Source organism: Pleurodeles waltl, chromosome 2_2, assembly GCF_031143425.1.
Source record: "Pleurodeles waltl isolate 20211129_DDA chromosome 2_2, aPleWal1.hap1.20221129, whole genome shotgun sequence".
NCBI lineage: Eukaryota > Metazoa > Chordata > Amphibia > Caudata > Salamandridae > Pleurodeles > Pleurodeles waltl.
In genome coordinates, this window is record NC_090439.1 from 682,796,630 (window position 1) to 682,816,577 (window position 19,948).

The window sequence follows — 19,948 nt, forward strand, 5'->3', positions numbered from 1 at the left end:
CCACACAACTTTAAAGCTCCTCTGGCACCACAAAAAACACAAACAAAATCTCTAGATGCTAAAAGGGCGAACATTCCGATCTGCCTCACTCTCTAATGCAGTTCAGTAATTTAGATTAATTAATGTAGAGTTTGTATTGTTGAGTATCACAATCTTGCAGGTAACCCTTACAAAAAAGGCTAATAGATAGCCCAGTGAAGATCTGTGCAGCTATGTTAAATCATTTGTCTTGGCATCTAGGCCATAACTCAAAACCGCAGAAAGTCACTAAATTGCCAAAAGCGTCCGTCTTTACAAAGTTGTTTATTAAAGATTGTGATTCTATGCACATCACTAGAAAGAAAGAGCAAGGTGCATATCACCGAAAGCTATTTTCCACAATTACACATAAGCCTCTTCTACTACTGCCTTGTCCGTGCTCTATTTTTTCTAATTTTCAGCTCCCACTGGCCAAGCATGCATTGTGACAGCCTGCATAGAAAGGAAATCCTGCAGTTTCTGAAATGCCACTGTAGGAGGCAGGCCTGGTGTGGTGTGGTGGACACCTATGGTGTTGGCACCCTATATGAGGCCCAGGCAATCCTTATGACTTAGTGTTACAGTGTCTAGGAAGCAAAGCTCTCTAGTGGTAGCTGTAGAGAGCAACCAAGATTTTCTAGGAGGAATGTGAAGCACTTGCCATACCACAGTAGTCACACAGTAACTTATCACACCTGAAAGGAACTACAGTGTTGCAAAAATAAAAGGTACTTTATTACAAGAACACTGCACTAGATTACTATAGGCAATCTAGCTTTTCTGGAGGTAAGTACACACAAAATATACACAGGTAAGTATTAGGAATTAGCATAAAAACAAGAACTAGCAAGGGCCCAGTGTGTGTGTGTGTGTGTGTGTGTGTGTGTGTGGGGGGGGGGGGGGGGGGGGGCATATACTAAATATATGTTCTAATATATTCTAAAAATAGTATAATGGGACTCCCACCAGAGAATATGGAGAAGTTAGCCAAGGGGTAGGACAGAATGGAACCCCAAGAGGTATGTATCTAGAAGACCCCCCCAGCGACTAGGAGAGCAGAGGTAAGTTACCTAGTTGTCCCACAGACTAACATGGAGACTTGGAAATGATATAGTGCAAGAGCAGGACCAGACTGGTGGAACCCACCCGTGGATTTGGGAAGAAGACTTGCAAAAGAAGGGTACAGAGTCCAGTACACGCAGGAGTGTCCGGGCGGGACAGGAGCTGCAGACGAGACCCTGAAGTCACTGAGGAGCTGTCCTTCGGCGGGCGTCAGATTGCAGACGGGTCAGTGGTCAGGAGGACCACCAACAAGCACAAGCAAATGCTACTGGAGCTGTTGGAGACTTGCAGAGCTGAAGAGGACCAGCAATGTCCTGGGGATTCGTCCCTTGGAGGGGAGTCTGGGCTGACCCTAAGAAGACAAGAAAGCCAGCAGAAGCAGTCTGAGCCCCCACGAGCAACCTACTGGCAGCATGCACAGTAAGTCGCAGTGGGGTTCTGGCAGCACACCTGAAGGGGAGGCCTGTCGCTGGAGCAGCAGAGAGGAGACTGTCCTTGCAGAAGTAGAGTGCTGGAGCCTGAAGATCCGTCTGAGCAGGAGTCAACAAGCCTTGGTTGCTGCAACAGTCACAGTGCACAGACATTCTGTCTTGGAGAAACAGGCAAGGACTCACCGTCTCAAAGCTGAACAGAAGTCCGAGAGGACCCAGAGAACCTCTCAGAACCACCAGCTGTGTTTGTGAATCTTCGCGGGTCCAGAGGACAGCAGAACTCAGCAGCCGGCTCATTGCTTTAGATGACTGCAGATACAGGGAAGTGACTCCTTCACTCCAAGGGAGAGTCCTTCTTGCTTCTTTGGTGCAGCTGAAGTCTTGCCGACCCCAGAGGATGCACAGCACTGGAAAACGTTGCAATTTGCTAACAGGAGCCGTCGAAACAATGTTGCAAGAGGAGGTCGTCCTGATGTTGCAGTCTTATTCGGTTCCTGTGAAGTCCAGTAGCAGTTCCAGTGGCCAGGATCAGAAGAGGTCATTGCATAGTAGTCCTAGTGGAGCCTTGCATGCTGACTCTGCAGACCCACGAGCAAGGGAGGACCTAAATAGCCAATAAAGGGGCTTGAGGGGGGGCACAGACGTAATCTGCCTCACCTGACCAGTCAGATGCTCCCTGGGGCATCTGCCCATCTTGATTTCAAGATTGGAGAATCAAGTGGCCACCTGCAGGAGCTCTGGGCACCACCCATGGGGTGGTGATGGATAGATGAGTGATCACTCCCCTTTCCTTTGTGTAGTTTTGAGCCAGAGCATGAACCGGGGGTCCCTGGACTGGTGCAAACCAGATTATGCAAGGAGGGCACCAAATGTGCACTTCAAAGTAAGCCAGTGGCGTGGGGAGGCTGCCCCTCCCCAGCCTTATAACACCTATTTCCAAGGGAGAGGAGGTTGCACCCCTCTCCCAAAGGAAATCCTTTGTTCTGCCTTCCCTTGTTTGAGCTGGTCAAGCAGCAGGAGGCCAGAACCCTGTCTGAGGCGCAGCAGCAGAGTGGGCTGCTCGCAGGCCCTGGAAGGCTGGTAGGAGCAATACTGACTGGTCCCCAAAGGAGCCCCCAGTGTACATGGAATCATGCCACCAATGCTGGCAACAGTACTGGGGTATGATTCAAACATGTTTGATATCAAACATGCCTAGGTTCCGGAATTACCATTAGGGAGCTGAACCATAGGTAGTGACCAATGGCCAGTACATAGCTAAAATGGCTTCCCCACATTTACGAGCCCAGGGAATTGGAACTGGAGCTTGTAGTGGCACCTCTGCTCTTGTAAGGGTGGTCACATACACAGGGACCTGTACCCTGCCCTTATGGCTGGAAAGGCCTACCACAGGGGTGACTTACAGTGACCTTGTGTAGAGACCAGCAGTGAAAGGGTGCATGCACCTTTTTATGCAGGCTGCAAATGGCAGGCCTACAGACAGTTTGGTGTACCAATGCCCTGGATACCTAAGTACCATATACTAGCGACTTACAGGGATACACCAGTATGCCAATTGTGGAGTGTAGAGGAGAGAGCACAATCACTAGGGTCCTGGTTAGTGGGATTCCAGTGAAAACAGTCTAAGCACACGGACAATAGGCAAAAAGTGGGGGTAACCATGCCAAAAAGAGGGACTTTCCTTCAGTCACTGATGAATTTGCACCGAAATGTCTGGGCTTCAAACTGAATGGTTTTCAAACTGTAACATCCGAAATAGCTGAGGTTCTGACTCGCATCCAGATTTAAGGCAGAGAATAATCTCTTTCTCAAATCTATTGTATGATGCTGTACAAAAACACACCTATCCATCTCACTACCCGAGATTCAACTTTCTTCTAGGACATAGAACCCTTGGCAATTCAATTGCCGTGGGCTACAGTGTACAGGCTAGTGTATCCACTCCCTTTCCTCAAGTCCCATATTATTATACTTCTATGCATGCCATTCCTGTGACTATTATACATTGTCAATATGGTTGACATTGAAATTGCTTACGTAAAAAAAAGTTGATTTATGTTAATATCTCAATGCACTAAATAACAATGCCAAAACGCATTGAAATAAAACAGTGGGTTAGATTTTCTACTCTGAAAAATATGTAACACTATCTGCATGATATATAAACTCGAGGAAGGCGGTGTTTTGGGGGTGCAATTTCAGTCTGACATGCTTGTGGATCTTGTAATGGGGGAACTTAACATTTAAAACATCTGATGTGTCAAAACAGTTGTCTGCGAGTGCTTTGATTTTGAAACAACAAAGCCATGTGGTCCAAACTGCGCCAACAGGATTTTGGCTGGAGGGGGAAGGAAGAATACCATTTTAATAGCAGAGCTTGTTCTGCACCCCATATACAAGAATTAATGTATTGTTTTTTTTCCTGCAGACCCCACAGCTATTAAACTTGCATTGTTTAGAAATGTATAATTTCTAAACAGAATGCTTTAGCTGAAATGACGTATTTTTTCTTCTGAAGGGACTATCGATTTACAGATTACTCAAAATGAGCACGTCTTCCTCTCAAACACAACATAATTTGAGAAGTTTGGGGTATCTTTGTGGTAAACATATCAATAAATCTGCAGGCGGAATTAGCAGGTTTTAAATATGACGACAGGCCGGGGTTTAATTATTTTAAAAAAAAGACTACTAACATTAGCTGCATAGCCATGCTTTAGTACTCTGAATTCGAACCCTCGAGCGCAGTGTCCTCTCAGACAGTGCAGGCATTATCAAACAGGAGCTTCAAAACACGTTGTGACGAGTGTCTGGTTCTCCTTTTTTCTTTCCCATTGACCAGGACTTTGTAGCAGCAAATGGTTTGTGGTTAGCAGTAACAGAGAGTGCGGCTCAGCGATGCACAAATGCCAGAGATTAGGAAGTACTTAGAACAATAAACGACTTCACAGATACCGCGAAGGAAGATGCAGCAGCCAGGCTCTTGACATAGAAGTGTACTCACATGGTCAGATTTTGATACAAAATTATTTTAGAAGCATGACCCTGTATTCGTTATATAATGCTTGCACGTCATTCACGGGGATGACTCAAAAGTTCTGGAGTGGTAATGGGCCCATGAACCTTTGTTCTATGAGGGCATTTTTACCACTCTTGAAACATCAAAGACGCCTAACACTGTTTTGATAGCTACATTTGAGATAAATAATGTAGCTGATTTTTAATTAACCTAATACAATTCGCTGCGTTCCTGCTGAGAAAAATTAATGCTTTTTTTGCTGAATTCTATCTACTTTTAATACAAGGTTTTATTTGTCTCACGAATCATTGCACTGACCAGTACCCGCAAGATGAAACTTAAAAGACGGATTTTGTTTTTTTTAGATTAATGCTTCCATGAAGTGTGGTGGTCAAACAGTCATACTTTCCTAAACTCCTGATCTGCCTGCATATGTATGCTGCTAGATTCCAATCTAGACACTTAACGTCTGCAGAAAATCTTCTTGGGAGCACAGTGACAAAGGAGGGGGGTGGGTGGGAGCGGGTAGATGAAAGTGGCAGAAAATATGAGCGCTTTGTGTGGGGGATTGCTCCAACAGGGAAGATGCTGTTGTCGTTAGGTCGGCATTGAAGCAGGGAAGGCGACAGCCATCTGTATATTCAACAGACAGGCTTGTTAACTACTATCTGTTCAAGCTTATATCATAGCTTATTTTTTTCCTCACTGGGAAATTATTTTATTGTTAAAAGGGTGAAAATGTGTTGTAATGCAAGTATACAGTCTTCACAGTCATGTTATTTATGTATAATGAGACACATATTGTGCATGAGCCTTACCTTAGCTCGAGCTCATGCTTCTATTTTTGTTGTGTGCTGGAATCTTTCCTGGCAGTGTCGGTTGGTCGCTGAAGGTTTTAGCTTTTGGTCCCTGCTCCACTCCTGGGGACTCAATATGAAAAAACGTGTTTTAAATCTACAAGTTCTTACTTCTTAAACTACCACAAAGTGTGTGGAAGAAAACAAGGGAGGCACCCAGGTGGGCGGGTAAAAGTGATGTCAACAAGCACCTAAGAAAAGTTATTTAAGAGGTCACAGTTCTGATCAGAAGGGCATGTGAGACCTTCAGAAGGAAAGCACCCAAACTGAAAGATTCACGATGTCAAAAAGGCTACACAATTGTAGCTTAGTACACTTATTAAGTAATACTGGCAGGGATGTGGTCTTCATCACTGATAAAGACCATTAGTAGAGATCTAACCAAATAAACTACAAATCTCCTTGGAGTCCTGGAGTCACTTCCATGCCTATGAAATATGAGACCACGGAGGCCAATGGGGTACAGCAGGGCAACATGCATCATGACTTTATATACTATGAATCACTTTTGTAATTGCCAAGAGAACAAGATAAATCTTTACTAACACTAGAAAAATAATTGTGTCTGCTCATTGGCTCTTTGAAAAGCTAGCTTCCGTATTATCAGGTAATAACAGTTGCATGTTCAAACTGGGTGCAGAAATGTTTTTTAGCACAATATTAAAATGGCAGCAGAATGTTGCCATCAAAATAGTAACCAACATCTTCTACGAACAACAACAATCATTTCCTGTGTATAACTATCACAAGCAAAGGGAAGTAACTTCGATACCATTATCTTTGAGGTATAATGTAATGCCACTAACTAGGCTTGAGTGAATTAAGCTTCTTCTTCAATGCTCAGTAACAAAAGCAAAGCAGGTTTGTTAGACCTGACAGCCTTAGGGTGGTCATCCCCCAACTTTTTGCCTGCCTCCCTTCACTGTTCTGACACTGTTTTTGCTGGTTTAAGGACTCTGTGCACTTTACCACTGCTAACCAGTGCTAAAGTGCATATGCTCTCTTCCTTAAACATGGAAACATTGGTTCATTCCCAATTGGCGTATGTGGCTTACTTGTAAGTCCCTAGTAAAGTGCACTACATGTGCCCAAGGCCTGTAAATTGAATGCTAAAAGTGGGCCTGCGGCACTGGTTGTGCCACCCACATAAGTAGCCCCTTAACCATCTCTCAGGCCTGCCACCGCAAGGCCTGTGTGTGCAGTTTCACTGCCACTTCGACTTGGCATTTAAAAGTACTTGCCAAGCTTTAAACTCCCCTTTTTCTACATATACGTCACCCCTAAGGTAGGCCTTAGGTAACCCATAGGGCAGGGTGCAATGTAGGTAAAAGGCAGGACACATTAGTGTCTGTCTTATTTGTCCTGGTAGTGGAAAACTCCTAAATTCTATTTCCACTACTGTGAGGCCTTCTCCTTTAATAGGACAGCATTAGGGCTACCCTCATACACTGTTTGAGTGGTAGATTCTGATCAGAAAGGGGTAACCAGATCATATTTATATGGCCAGAGTAGGGATAGAAAATCCTACTTATTGGTGAGGTTGGATTTTATATTACTATTTTAGAAATGCCACTTTTAAAAGTGAGCATTCCTCTACAATTAATATCCATCTGTGCCTTACAACCGGTCTTCAATCCATGTCTGGGCTGGGCTGGTTGACAGCTTCCTTGTGCATTTCACCCAGACAACCCCAAACACAAGATACTCAGTAACACCTGCACTTATCTGCATACTGAATGGGTCTTCCTTGGCTGGGAGGGTAGAGGGCCTGGCACTTAAATTTCAAAGGCTAGTGGCCTGCCCAATGGACTTCCAAACCCCCTACTGGGACCCTGGAAGACAAGACAGACCTGTACTGAAAGGGGACCTTGTGCATTTCAAAATCACTCTTTGAAGTCTCCCCCACTTCAAAGGCATTTTTGGGTATATAAACTGGGTCCCAGACCCCACTAAATCAGACACTTCTGGACCTGAATCTGGAACCTGTCAGGAGGAAGTGCCTGGCTCCCCAAAGGACTCATCCGGACTGCTTTGCTGTGAAGGACTGATGCCCTGATGCCTTGCTGGCTTCTGGCTTTGCTGAGAAGTGCTCTCCAAGGGCTTGGATTGAGCTTGCCTCCTGTTTTCTGAAGTCTCGGGCCAAAAAGACAATCTCTTCAAGGAAACTCCTTGTGTGCTGAAAATCGATGCACAGCCTGCCATAATCGACACAGCCTGCCCTGTGACGCGGAAATCGCTGCACAGCTGAACCGGAACGACGCAGCCCGACTTCCAGAACGAAGATAGACGCAGCACCTGTGTTGCAACCGGAAATGTGACGCACAGCCCTACCAGATTGACGAACAGCTGAGCCGGAACGACGCAGCCTGACTTCCTGAGTGAGGAATCGACACAGCGCTTGCAGTGCAACAGAACATTTGACTCTTCGCCTCCCAGATCGACGCAACGCCTGTGACTTCTACTGTCATGCCCAGGATTTTTCCCCCATCGTCGCTGAGCGTCCAAAGATCCCCGCATTGCAGTGAGGAACCAAGACTGCGTGCCGGAAATCGACACAAAGCCCCTTGCAGCATGGAAAGAAACATCACATCATCTGTGCTGTCTCAGAAAATTTGACGCACACCTTTTTTTTTTCCGTGCATCTACTCCTCTGCGGTCTCAGTGCATGGTAAATTTTAACGCAAACCAGGTAATTTGTGCAAACAAGAGACAACTGTTGATTTCTAAGATTTAAGACTCTTTCTAAACTTACAAAAGTGATCTCAACTTGTGCTTATTGAATCTTTATCGTTTTGACCTTAATTTAACCGGAAAAATATGTGTGGTGGACTTGTTTGGTGTTTCGACTGTGTTACTGTATAATTTTTGCACAAATACTTTACACATTGCCTTCTAAGTTAAGCCTGACTGCTCAGTGCCAAGCTACCAGAGGGTGGGCACAGGATAATTTAATTGTGTGCGACTTACCCTGACTAGGATTGTGGTCCCTATTTAGACAAAAGTGAATACCTCTGCCAACTAGAGACCCCATTTCTAACAAGGCTACTCTTGAATTGCAACCCAGCAAATAACTTAATAAGGGACTGCATTACTGCTACATAGGCATCGGGCAGACAGGAAACCGTATTCTCGAGCATCAGCAACCAAGCCATCAAGTTCAAACAGATGACAGCAATATCTGGTTATAAGGTAAATTGCACCTTAATCTGGCAAACAGCCTTGGAATAATTTGTGCACAAGGAAAAACATCAAAACCATTCTGGTAGGTCACTGGGATTTTCCATGTGGCAATCTAACAAAATAGATTTCAGTTCCAGTATATGTAGGGCATGGAAAGAGCCCCCTGTGTCCATCTATCTCCAAACTTGTGACTTTTGCCAATCACTAGTTCAAGAGGTTCATAGACAAAACATGAAACTGTGATGTTTGTGTACGTCTGAACCACAATCCTCTTGGATAAGAGTAGTGGCAACGACTCGAGAATTATGAAGATTGCCTTTGACTTTGGCCATGGGACCAGCTGTCTTCCCTTAACCACTGGCTGCTTGTCTGAAAGAAGCCCATAAGAGCCACACTCTTATCGGTTATGGATATGATCAGACCTAGGAACCTGAGGAGAAACCATAGGAGTATATGTTTATCCAGGTCCAAGTTAGACTAAGACAGAATTAACAGACTACAAAATAAGTCTCTGGATAGTGTCCCTTTGGGGCACTAGTTCCTGCTGCAACCCTTCTTGTCCAATACCTGCAAATCTAATGGAATAGAGGACAATTAAGATGAGGGAAGATGGAAACTACCAGACAAAATGGAATAGATTGCCCTTAAAGTGAAGCATGAAGCTCTGTGTAGCTCTATTCTTTCCTGGAGAGATCTGTGTTGGTTTGAGTATTGGGATAGCTCCAGAAGACAAGTGTATCATTCCTTTAGTAGATGTGATTCGGATTAGTACGGAGACAGTTAAAACAGTGGAAAGTATCCAAGATTAGGCAAAGTTATCCACTGGGTGACCAAAAGCAGAGGAAGTGGTCAACAAGCCACCTAGAGATGCATTTTCTGATCATGTAAGTGAACTGCTGCTGCATCTAGTACTAATCTGGCTATCTTCAAATTCTCAAGTAGCAAAGCCAAATTTAAGCTTTAGAGGTCTAGATATACCCAAACCTGTATCCTTTTCCACATGAATGCATATTAGTCATTTTCTCTCTGCATTTCAATGAGGCCTCCTTGATGGCATGCAAGCCAGGAAACAAAGTCTGTTTGGCATCTTGCTGCAGGCACAGTGGAAAAGCAGGAATGTATACAAGGCTTCTCTGTACCTATAATCTTTCACTAACAACAGTACTGTGCATAAAGTATTCTATGATGTCATTCTATAAAGGCTTTGAGAGGATGAAATTAAGTAAGACAGCTTAGAACACTGAGAGGTGTTGCTTTATACATACTATGCCATAGTGAATTATTTCTTGACAGGTGGCATTTTTAAAATCCCTGCTTGATCTTTTTATAAAGACACTAGATCAGGCATAAATGGACTTTGGGGAAGGGGGATTAACTTGGTTTCCCAAGAGTGGTACATCCTTCTCAGTGTACAGTGGCAATTCAGAATGAGTCTGGCAGTCTAGCACCAAGTACTCATGACCTGAAAATATAGAAGATGAGTATTTCACATCACTGGGCGCTTTGTTCTCTAAACGGTTAAGGTAGATCCAGCAGCTGTGCAGCTCATAGTGTAAAAGGGGTTTTAACTATTAAGTTATGTGAATAGGGCATAGGTGGCTGATCCGGTTTATTTAGTACTGGTGAGCCGTGGAGAACATTGCAGCCTGGAAAGCACTCTTCACTCTTACCGTTTCAACATACAACTCAAACACAGCTGAGAAACAATGGGAGGGGATAATAAGCATGCGGCATGATGCCTTATCAAATAAGCATAAAAAATAAACTAGGGTATAGGGAGACAGCGGTCCTCATTTCTCAGGAACAAACAGTTCAACTAGAGCAGAAGAAAATGTCGCCTTGCAGGGACCCACCACAGGAAATGGAAGACGTCCCACAAGTAAAGTAAAAGCTGCAAGGAAAGCTCACAAAAACTGGTATGGCAGATGAAACAAAAACAGCTAGAGACTGAATATATTTTCATTCTCTTCTCTCACTCATTCTCTCTCTCCTCCCCCAATCACTCCCCCCTCCCCCCACCAACAAGTAAGTCCAGGGAATTTTGGAATCACATTAACAACTTTGCGAGTAATTGAATGGTTAAGGAAAACGCTATCTCAGCTGACAGGTGGTGTGCTTATGTGACAACCTTATATGTAGAAGCAGAGATAATGAAAGACGGTGCCCAAGACCTTAATGGTAAATGAAATGGACAGCTTGGAGGAGCATATAAGCATTTCTAAAAAAGAGCCGAAGTATTCTGGAGAGCATTTGGGCACAGAGCGCCTGCCCCTAATGGCCTGCCAGGGAGCATTTTCAAGGATGGTCAGGCATTTTGGGCACTCCACATGCATAGACTAATCAACAAATGTATCCTATCATCGACCATTACGGAATCTTGGAAAAGCTCTACCCTGTATCCTATTCACAAAAAAGGAGATAGCACCGCTGCCGAAAACTACAGGCTAATTGCCTTGTTAGATGTGGATAAAAAGGCCTTTGCGGAGGTGCTACTGCATGAGCTCGAGACCCTGATCTGCGAGTATAACTACCTTGGGATCTGACAGTCAGACTCTGTGAAGGCCAGCTTGCACGCCGAAGCACTTCCAGGAAAAGACATAAGAACAACGCATGCACTTTGTAAATCTTATAACAGTTTACATACTCCCTCAGCAGAGGGGATTTTGAGAGTGATACAGGCCAAGATCCTACCCACCACAACATATGGCCATCTTGTCTTCCCTGGCATGCTTATCGAGACACTAGAACGGGGCCAAACAGTGGCACATAGGAAAAAACGTTCTGCATCCCCAAAGCCATGTGAAGCACATTGGAAGAAAAAAAGAAAAGAAAAAATAAATAAATTGATATCTACTGTAAAAAAAACAACAACAAAAAATATATATATCACCAGGTGTCTAGGGCTGACGAGGAATCGATGAAAGGCGCCTTGTGCATAATTTTGAGATTAAAAGAGCAGTAGGTCAAGATATTTAGATTCTGCCACAGCCACACTGAAACTGCTCCTAGGGAATATAAACAACCCTTACATATCCATAGAGGCCCTAATGAAGATATTACAAGTGCCAAGCAAATGCATATCTAGGGAACAGGACATCAATTAAATAAAAATGTATTCTGAGAGCAGTGAACCTAGAAAAATCATTTGAAGCTGCCTCCCCTCAACTATACCTGAAAGCAGCCTTGGGGTGCCAAGCTTTTAGGAACATACTGACATGGTTATTAACCTTGCCCATAAACAAATATTGGAAACACTGGAAGAAGTCTTCCATGGGCAATGGGCATTGCCAACTATGTAAAGGTTCCCAAGAATCAGCTATGCACATTATGCTGTTGTTGTCCAGCACTGCTTGCTCAGAAGCAGGCTTATTTAAGGCCAGTTTTAATTCAAACGGGCATAAGGTCATGCACAGCGGCCATGACATACATCCGAGCTTGTAAAAGATCTGGCCCGGATCAGCAAATTCATGGAGAAGTGTGGCTCAATGGTTAGAGCGGCAGACCCTGAAGCAGAGATCTGGCTCAAGACCAGGGTTCAAGTCCCGCTTCGGCAGGTCTTGGGCTCAATTCCCCTTGACCAGATAATTCTCGCCTCGGTGCCTAATCTAATTCATGGGTCCCACTCTGCAACTCTGGGCAATAGCTTGCTTAATCTCCACAACGGCCCCAACAGCGCTTGGATGCCTGGCTTCACCCTCAGGAGTTGGCACCTCATAGGGAAAAAGCCAGGAGGGGTTCCATAGCGGTATGAGTACAGCGCCTTGAGACCCTAACGGGTGAGTAGTGCGCTATACAAGTGCTAATTTACATTTACATAGCCATTGCTGAACGGAGCTTGCACGATAGCCGTCTGTCTACAGAAACAGTGCCCCGCCAAGAATAAATATAATCTCAATCAAATAGCTGGCCCCTTTGGGTCGTCTTCAGTGCATGATTTCTGTATGTTCACCAGCTTCTGTCGAAGGCGGACATACAAGTCCAACGATAATTGGCACGAACTTGCGTGCTGCACTACAGTGATTGGTTTTATTTTCAGAGACTCTACAATTTTTGCACACTGCAACAATAATTAAACCCTACATTGAAGGCAGGAACTTCCTGCACGCTGCACTTGAGCAAAAGGCCCAGCAAGTTAGATGATCTAGCAATTTGCATATTACAACACAAATTAACATATATTATCTCATTCCCGGGATGTTCCCGGTAGCTATTAGATTATTTGGTGGTCAAACAAGAGGGTACTTTTAACTCTATCTTTTGTTTGGTTCTGCTGGTACGTACTTCTTGCACGCTGCACTTTATTGAATGGCCCTGTAAATTTGGAGACTTTGGATTTTAATGTGCAAATTACAAACTATCTCATATTCCCTCATGTCCCTGATCTTCCCTGCTGCCATTAGACCATTTGGTTTTTTAACAAGAGCATTTTTAACTTTATCTTCGGTCTCATTACTACTGTTGCCGTTGTGTAGCGTAAGAATCCTTGCTCTGATTGGATTTTAACTTCCCATCGTATTGTTGTTATCCTTTTGTAATAAGCACTAATGTTTTATTAATCTTTGTTGTATTTTTAGCTGAGACGCCTTTGATTTTTATCTTGAAGGTGAGCTTGGACTACATGTAACGGTTTTAAATAACCACACAATAAATAAAAAAAATTATAATGGTGAGCCCAGCTGAATACATTTTAACAAGCCTATCCTTACAAGCGTTCTTGCTCCTACCAGTTCAAAGGAAGTTCATACGTCGGACTTCAACATGTCAACTTCTTTTTCACTCCCGCTCTGTTTTTCTCTGTGAAATTTGCTGTAAATACAGCAACGTGAAATAAAGCACATATTTACAAATCATTTAAGCATCCTTCGTTCAGCGTGGTAGTACTATGAACGACTAAATAGTATAGCATGGGAGGAGCCTGAGGAATTAACTCAGAATGATGACTGCATATGGTCAACATATCGGAATAGTTAAGTTGATTTGCTCCTTTGACACTAACCTGCAAAGAGTATCCCTTAACTCAATTCAGGCTAATAGCAAGCCACCCAATAGTCAGGAAAATGTCTGTGACAAACATGATCAATTTGCTGGAAGTTATAATCATTTGGAAATGCCCAAAAACATTAATAGGGTACACGTTTTACCAAAACTGGTACCGCAGAGGTACTACAAACAGTACATTCAAACTGCAAGGACTGCAAAATGGAAATTTCCAGTACGTGTTTTTCACAATCCAGATTTAAAGCAAAGGGCAAGTGACATGGTATTAAACGTTACAAAGTGTTTTAAAGAGGGGTATTCTTTTCAGTCTCGAGCTATTTAAAGCTACTCCAATAGAACAAAGGATTAAAAAATAAGGCTCCAAGTGAGGCAACCAGTGCCACTCTTCACACTCATGAGTTGAAAGAATGTCTGTCAGCGTAGGACCTCCCAAAAACAATCATCAAAAACACAGGCTCACATCTATTTCACTTAAAGGAGGGAAAAGGAATGGTGGCAGGAAGCATACAAGGGGAGTTAATCGAACCACAACCAGGATACGGGATAAATGTGCAGGCATCTCTGACATGAATGTATAGTGGATAGGGCCTTTTCAGGCATCACTGGCAAACTGGATGGGAGGAAGTTGCATGTAGAATGGTTGCTTTTTCCGCAAAACGGTTCCCTTCAAATTTTAACTTTGAAAAAAGAGCATGTTGCAACAAAGCTGAGAGAAAGGAATCTAACAAATCAAAGATAGCACAGAAAAAGAACTGAATATAAATCCAAAGCACACACAAAAACACCGACTGACAAAAATCAAGTTACATCACAAAGAATCGACAAGGGAGTGCCTCACAGCTCTCTGGGAAATTATGCATATAGTCGAGGGCAATGACTACTAGGATAACCTGCTGTTCTACACCAAATTCCTATATAAATGAATTGTAACCTAGCAAAGAAAAAATATTCTCGAGATAAAGTCCTTACACTGTTAGAAAGTAGAAAGGAATGAGACACCTTTTGATTCCCAGACTTGGGGCTATAGAGAGGATCGTGAAGTGGCAGCATTCTATTCACATTCCTTTATAAAAGTAGCCAGTTAAACGTATATTTAGAAGAACACAAAAATACGGTAATTCTAAGACATTAGGTCTTTAAATATGTATTATGTAGGCTGATCACGACTAAACCAAAAAAATAAAATAATAATTTTTAATTGCGAGTGCACCCACACTTGTTAAAACGTTTACTGATTGTTTTCTGAGCCAGTGGCATGCACCATACTCCGGAAGATATTTGACAGTGGCTATTTATGGGCAAGGAACTACCAAGAATATGAAATTAAAACGAAAGACCTCATCTACCACAATGCAGTGCTGCAGCGACTACTCTGATATGCTGTACGCAGCCATGCTTCTTAACAATAGCCAGAAGAGGTGGAAGTATGTCACCCGCTACTCTTAAAATCAGCGGGTGACGTAGATGTTTAGGAGAAATCAAATACAGGCCAATTTTAAAGCATTTATACCCCTCATTTTGATTGTTCTTTCAGCTATCAATCCCCAATGTATTTTCTCTTCAAAGAGATTCTTCTCTTATAGAAAGAAATTAAGGGCCTTATTATGAGTTTGACAGGCGGCGGAGGCCGCCCGCCAAAATCGTTAGGTCGGAAGACTGCCAGTTTGGTCTTCCACCCGCTGGCCCTATTATGAGTTTCCCGCTGGCCCAGCGGAAAATTACCCACAACATTTACGAGCCGGCATTGGCCGCGGGCCTACAGCCACCTCGAGTCTAGTGGTCCTAGGACCTCCAGACTCGTAACGAGGGCCTAAATCATTTGGTATTATCCTCTCCAACCTTTTGAGGTAGAGAAAATGATGTCAGTTACAAACATGCATAGGAACATCCACAGGCATAAGCCCCAACATTTGTGTTTGCACTGCAAGTGTGGAGGGAGCCCCTGGGATTTAAGAGAAGGCGGCTGCAAAGCATAGTGCCTGCAAAAACTCTAGGGAGCTCACAAACTTACTTGAGGAACCAAACACAAACAGTATAACAGGATCATACAACTCTGATGTCTCAAAGCATGGACGTTAAGGCTGCTGTAAATCCGTGTGCATTCTTCCTATATGTCCCTGGTCTTACTCTCTCTGTGCTCCTTTCACACCTTGTTACTTAGGGTGTTGTTACCATATATTATGGGAACATCGTCTTATTAGGGACAAGTGATGGGGGCAGCAATTGCCAACTCTCCTCTCCCCAGCTCCCTATTCTCTACTTGATTTTGTTATTGTGCTTCAGGTAATGATTTTATTTTGCTTCACAGAAAGCCATAATAAAATATATTTAAAAAGACTGTAGTGAATCCTAAGTTGTTTTAATGGCATAACAGGAGTTAGCTTAGCCTTTGGCTTGCAGACTCGTGCCCCCGTCACCTAGTGACTTTTAACCTACTTAGCTTGCTCTGTCTTAGCCCATTTAATTATTTCTTCCAAGATGGCTGCCTTGTTTATAGTTGGGCCATTTGTTTAAGTTTATGTTATCACTGGCACCGCGCTATGGCGTCAAATCAAGCGACAAAGACAAACAAACTGTAGGTGTTCACATTAGGTACTTTCCCTCTTCACGCTTTTGAGGGAATTGTTTATATTAATTACCGTCCCAAGCATGCTGTGCTATCTATTGTTTGGGAAAAACCTACGTCAGGGGTCCAAGTAGATCTGTATAAATACACCTCACTTTAGACAGATAATCAGAGGGATTCCAACCACATACCATCGCTGCTATCAATGCTGCACGTCGCCTTGACACGGACCCGGACTTCGTGTTCCTAAGGAGTCTGAGCTAGAGACCTCGTTCCAAGATAAGAAGGGTTGGGGGCTCTTCTCAGGGACATGGCATTGGCAGATTAGGTTGAACATACCCAGCTCTCCTTTAGGTAGAAGGTTAGGGTAATAGGACATATTACACACTCTATGTCTTTCTATGTTACAGCAAGATGGTGGGGGTCTTTATAATCATGGCTCTTGTTTTTACAATTCTGTCTCTTGCACTTTTCATTATTCTAATCATTGCAGCCCATGCGAATTACCGCAGATTGTATTAAATAAAAACTATTGAAACTTTACTGCATCTTCGTTATTGCCTGTGTTTGGTTGAGACATGATGTATCTGTGAGAAAGGGGTGATCTCCGTTTAACCACGACACTCCCTGAGATGTCATACTCTTGAGTCCATGCATAAAGGCTGCCACAAATCACCTTTAACTGTTTGGCTTTTTGGTGAGGCACTACTAGTGAGCCGGAAGGGTTGGGACTACAGTTGCGACTTGCTGTACGATAGGCATAGTCACCTACAAATATAAGTACTGTCATCCTTAAACCAGCAGTCTTGCCTAGAGCAAGAGTCCAACTACAACAGGACCAGTTCAGGAGATGAGTTCAGCACAAAGGAAAGCATCTAAAAGGCCACTAACACTGAAGAGCACCTCGGTTATATTTTGTTAGCCATGCATAAATATAAAACACAAGTAAAAAAAATCGAAGTGGTGCTCACCTGCTTCATGCATTTTACAAGTTTTCAAGGGTACCACACCTGCTTTTGAATCAAATGAAGTGTGTACGTTAATGTACATGTCGACTTGGTGCAGCCGTAGACCACTGACACACCACTGTGGTTCGATGACGAGCCATGGAACACAATATATTACCACACCAAGCACAAGGGTGCAAGGATAGATCACATGATGTCATCCTGGTAACCTATAGAGAGGGATGAAGCTAAAGCTTGCCTTGGGAGCAAACTCTGAAGGCATTTTTCATACATCTTTATTTTTGTAAGTTTTTATGACAAGGTACGTACAGCTCAATATTGATCCAAATACTGTATCTAACGTTTGTACTACAGTGAGGATTCATAAATCCAATCACTTTTAGTTATATGTTTAGGGTTATCATTAACATACTTTTTCAAAGATTGTATCAAGCACTGGAGTTGACTGGGTATTTTTCTTTAACCAAATCGCATAAAAATGCACCCACTGCAGTGACAGTTCCCACTCAAAGCAAAGGGAGCCTGGAGGAAAGGCAGCTCAAGCAAGTGTTTAGTGAGAAAGGCTGCAGTGCATCGACATTGGTTATAAAAAAAAAAAAAAAAAAAAAAAAAAAAAGAAACTAAACACAAGATTCATAACACTTTAGAAATGTTGACTGTTTGGTGGCTTTTGCAAAAGATCTGTTGAACTCCTTTTTACCAAGAGTTTGCATACATATACTGTAACTTGCGTTGAAGACCGCAAGTAACAGCCCTCTTTAGTATCTATGAAGCGGACTGCAAGCTTATTTAATAAACCTAGCTTTTAGTAAATCATCTGCTCAAAGTTCTAATCTGTATAGAAAAGTATGTAGTGCCAATGCTGTAGGGCCATATTAATGGCAATTTAGTACTTTTCAAATCTCTTTAACGTACCAATGTTTCCAAGTTTGTATTTGTAAGGAATGTAAACAGATTACAGCTTCAGGACAAATAGATGGATGACGGATCCATGACGGACTCTGAGGAGCATTGAAATAGAGTATCACACTCAAGTGTCAAATATACCTAGCACGCACTCACTTTGAGGTTCAGGGTGATGGTTGACACGACTATGCCAAGAAAGGCCTGCATCGCCACTGGTTTTGGTTCACACAGGAAGAGAGGTAGGCAGTAAAGTTGGACAACCACACTCCAATTAAGTATGGAAAACTAAGTTTGATGCAGTAACTAGCAACACATGTTACACATTTCCGTGGACAGGGCAAAAAGAAGTGTCTAGAACGGTGGGCATCTTGATACAGATGTATTTGAAGCGTTAGAATGTTACATGAAGTCCATGTACCTCAAGTATTCGGTTGTAGGGAACTTCGGTGAATGGATCAAAATATTCAAGATTGCAGCTAGGGATATTAATTTAATGTTAGGAAGAATACAATGTAACAAAAAAAAAAACGATCTCTTCATTAACATTTTAAACATGCTTGAAACAAACCAGACTCACTTTCTTGCAGATTCCAATCAAAATCTTCCTGAAGATGGTCTCAAAGCAACCACAAAGTCCTCAGAAATCCATTCAGTAATATTGTGGCGTTAACAATTTAAGACAGATGCTACACAGTTAAAGATGAGCCCATCACAGTCCCAAGTCCGACTCGATCATGATATGTGATTGGTGAACAGTGCAACTTTTAAAAAATATAAATATTACCTTAGACGTCGAGAAAGAAACCATTTATCATATCAAGACTCAAGATGTCTCAATCCCGTAATGTACAACAAATATGAACAATGTTTCAGAAACCAGTCATCAGACAAGTCAACAGAAAGACTAGTGTTCGATGGGTGAGGATGTAAAAACACAGAGTAATGTGAGCTTTCAAGAGCTTCAACATCACAAAACCAACGACAAATAACACGTCTATTGTATTGTGGCCCTCTGTGTATTCTTATGGCTGAACACAACAAAATGTTTAAGTACTAATAAATGTCATCTAACCCAAAAAAGAAATATATTTATTTATTTATATATAAGCATGCAAAACTAGGAAATTATACTTGCCTAGCAAAATTTTGGCATCCTCCACATCGAAATCCCCATCTCCATCAGCATCATAGACTCCAAGCTTGCCTAGAGGAAAGGTGGAGGAGCAACACCATTAAATTAATTGCACCGAAGTGAAATTGCAATTATTTTCCACTTTATAGCTCACATCAGATACAGGAACCACGTTGTTCCACAACTATTACATTTATGAACAAGTGCCATCTGCTTTTAGTGTTTTATTAACTGTTTTGACCACAAATTAATCTTATTTCTAAAAAGTGTGAAAATATTTTTTTTACACAACATAAAAAAACAAGCACTAGCAAAGCCGATGGATCTCGCCTTTGCCAATTCCTTTTGGAAATGATGTACAACATTGGCAAAAATAATTGTTTACAGATGCTGTTCATCAGCCTGACCAACCCCCACCTACCCCACAAAAAAGTGTGAAGTTACAGCAGAGTCGTTTTGTAAGCACATGCATGCGCAAAAGGTATGCTTGTACATACAAAGGGACAGAGGACCATCTTTTAAAATCAATTCAAGAAGTAGCAGTAAATTTAAAAAACAGGAAAGTTGAGTATTGTTAAAGCGCTTGTTTGTAACGTGGAAAGACCACAAGCAATTTGCAGATGCAACCTCCCCAAATATTTTTAAAAGCAGGAAGACTGTGGGCGTAGTGAGGCTTAAAAAGAAAGAAAAGCGAGGGGGGGGGGAAGGTACAGGACAAGCAGGACACGAAGAGCAACATGGAGGGAGAAGGGAACAGGAAGAAGAAGAACTGGGAAAGAAGCACACACGAATTAGCAGTAAGCAAGGGAGA

The 19,948-nt window shown here is 42.7% G+C and overlaps 1 protein-coding gene across 5 annotated transcripts in view; it reads right to left on the reverse strand.

The window, feature by feature from the left end:
- Nucleotides 1-19,948, reverse strand: part of ASPH (aspartate beta-hydroxylase) — a 590,871-nt gene that overhangs the window by 472,210 nt on the left and 98,713 nt on the right. For all 5 annotated transcript variants that reach the window (XM_069220239.1, XM_069220242.1, XM_069220243.1 and 2 more), the window contains one exon: nucleotides 19,141-19,209. In XM_069220239.1, coding sequence (XP_069076340.1) covers nucleotides 19,141-19,209 — 69 coding nt within the window. The remainder of the gene's footprint in view (nucleotides 1-19,140; nucleotides 19,210-19,948) is intronic.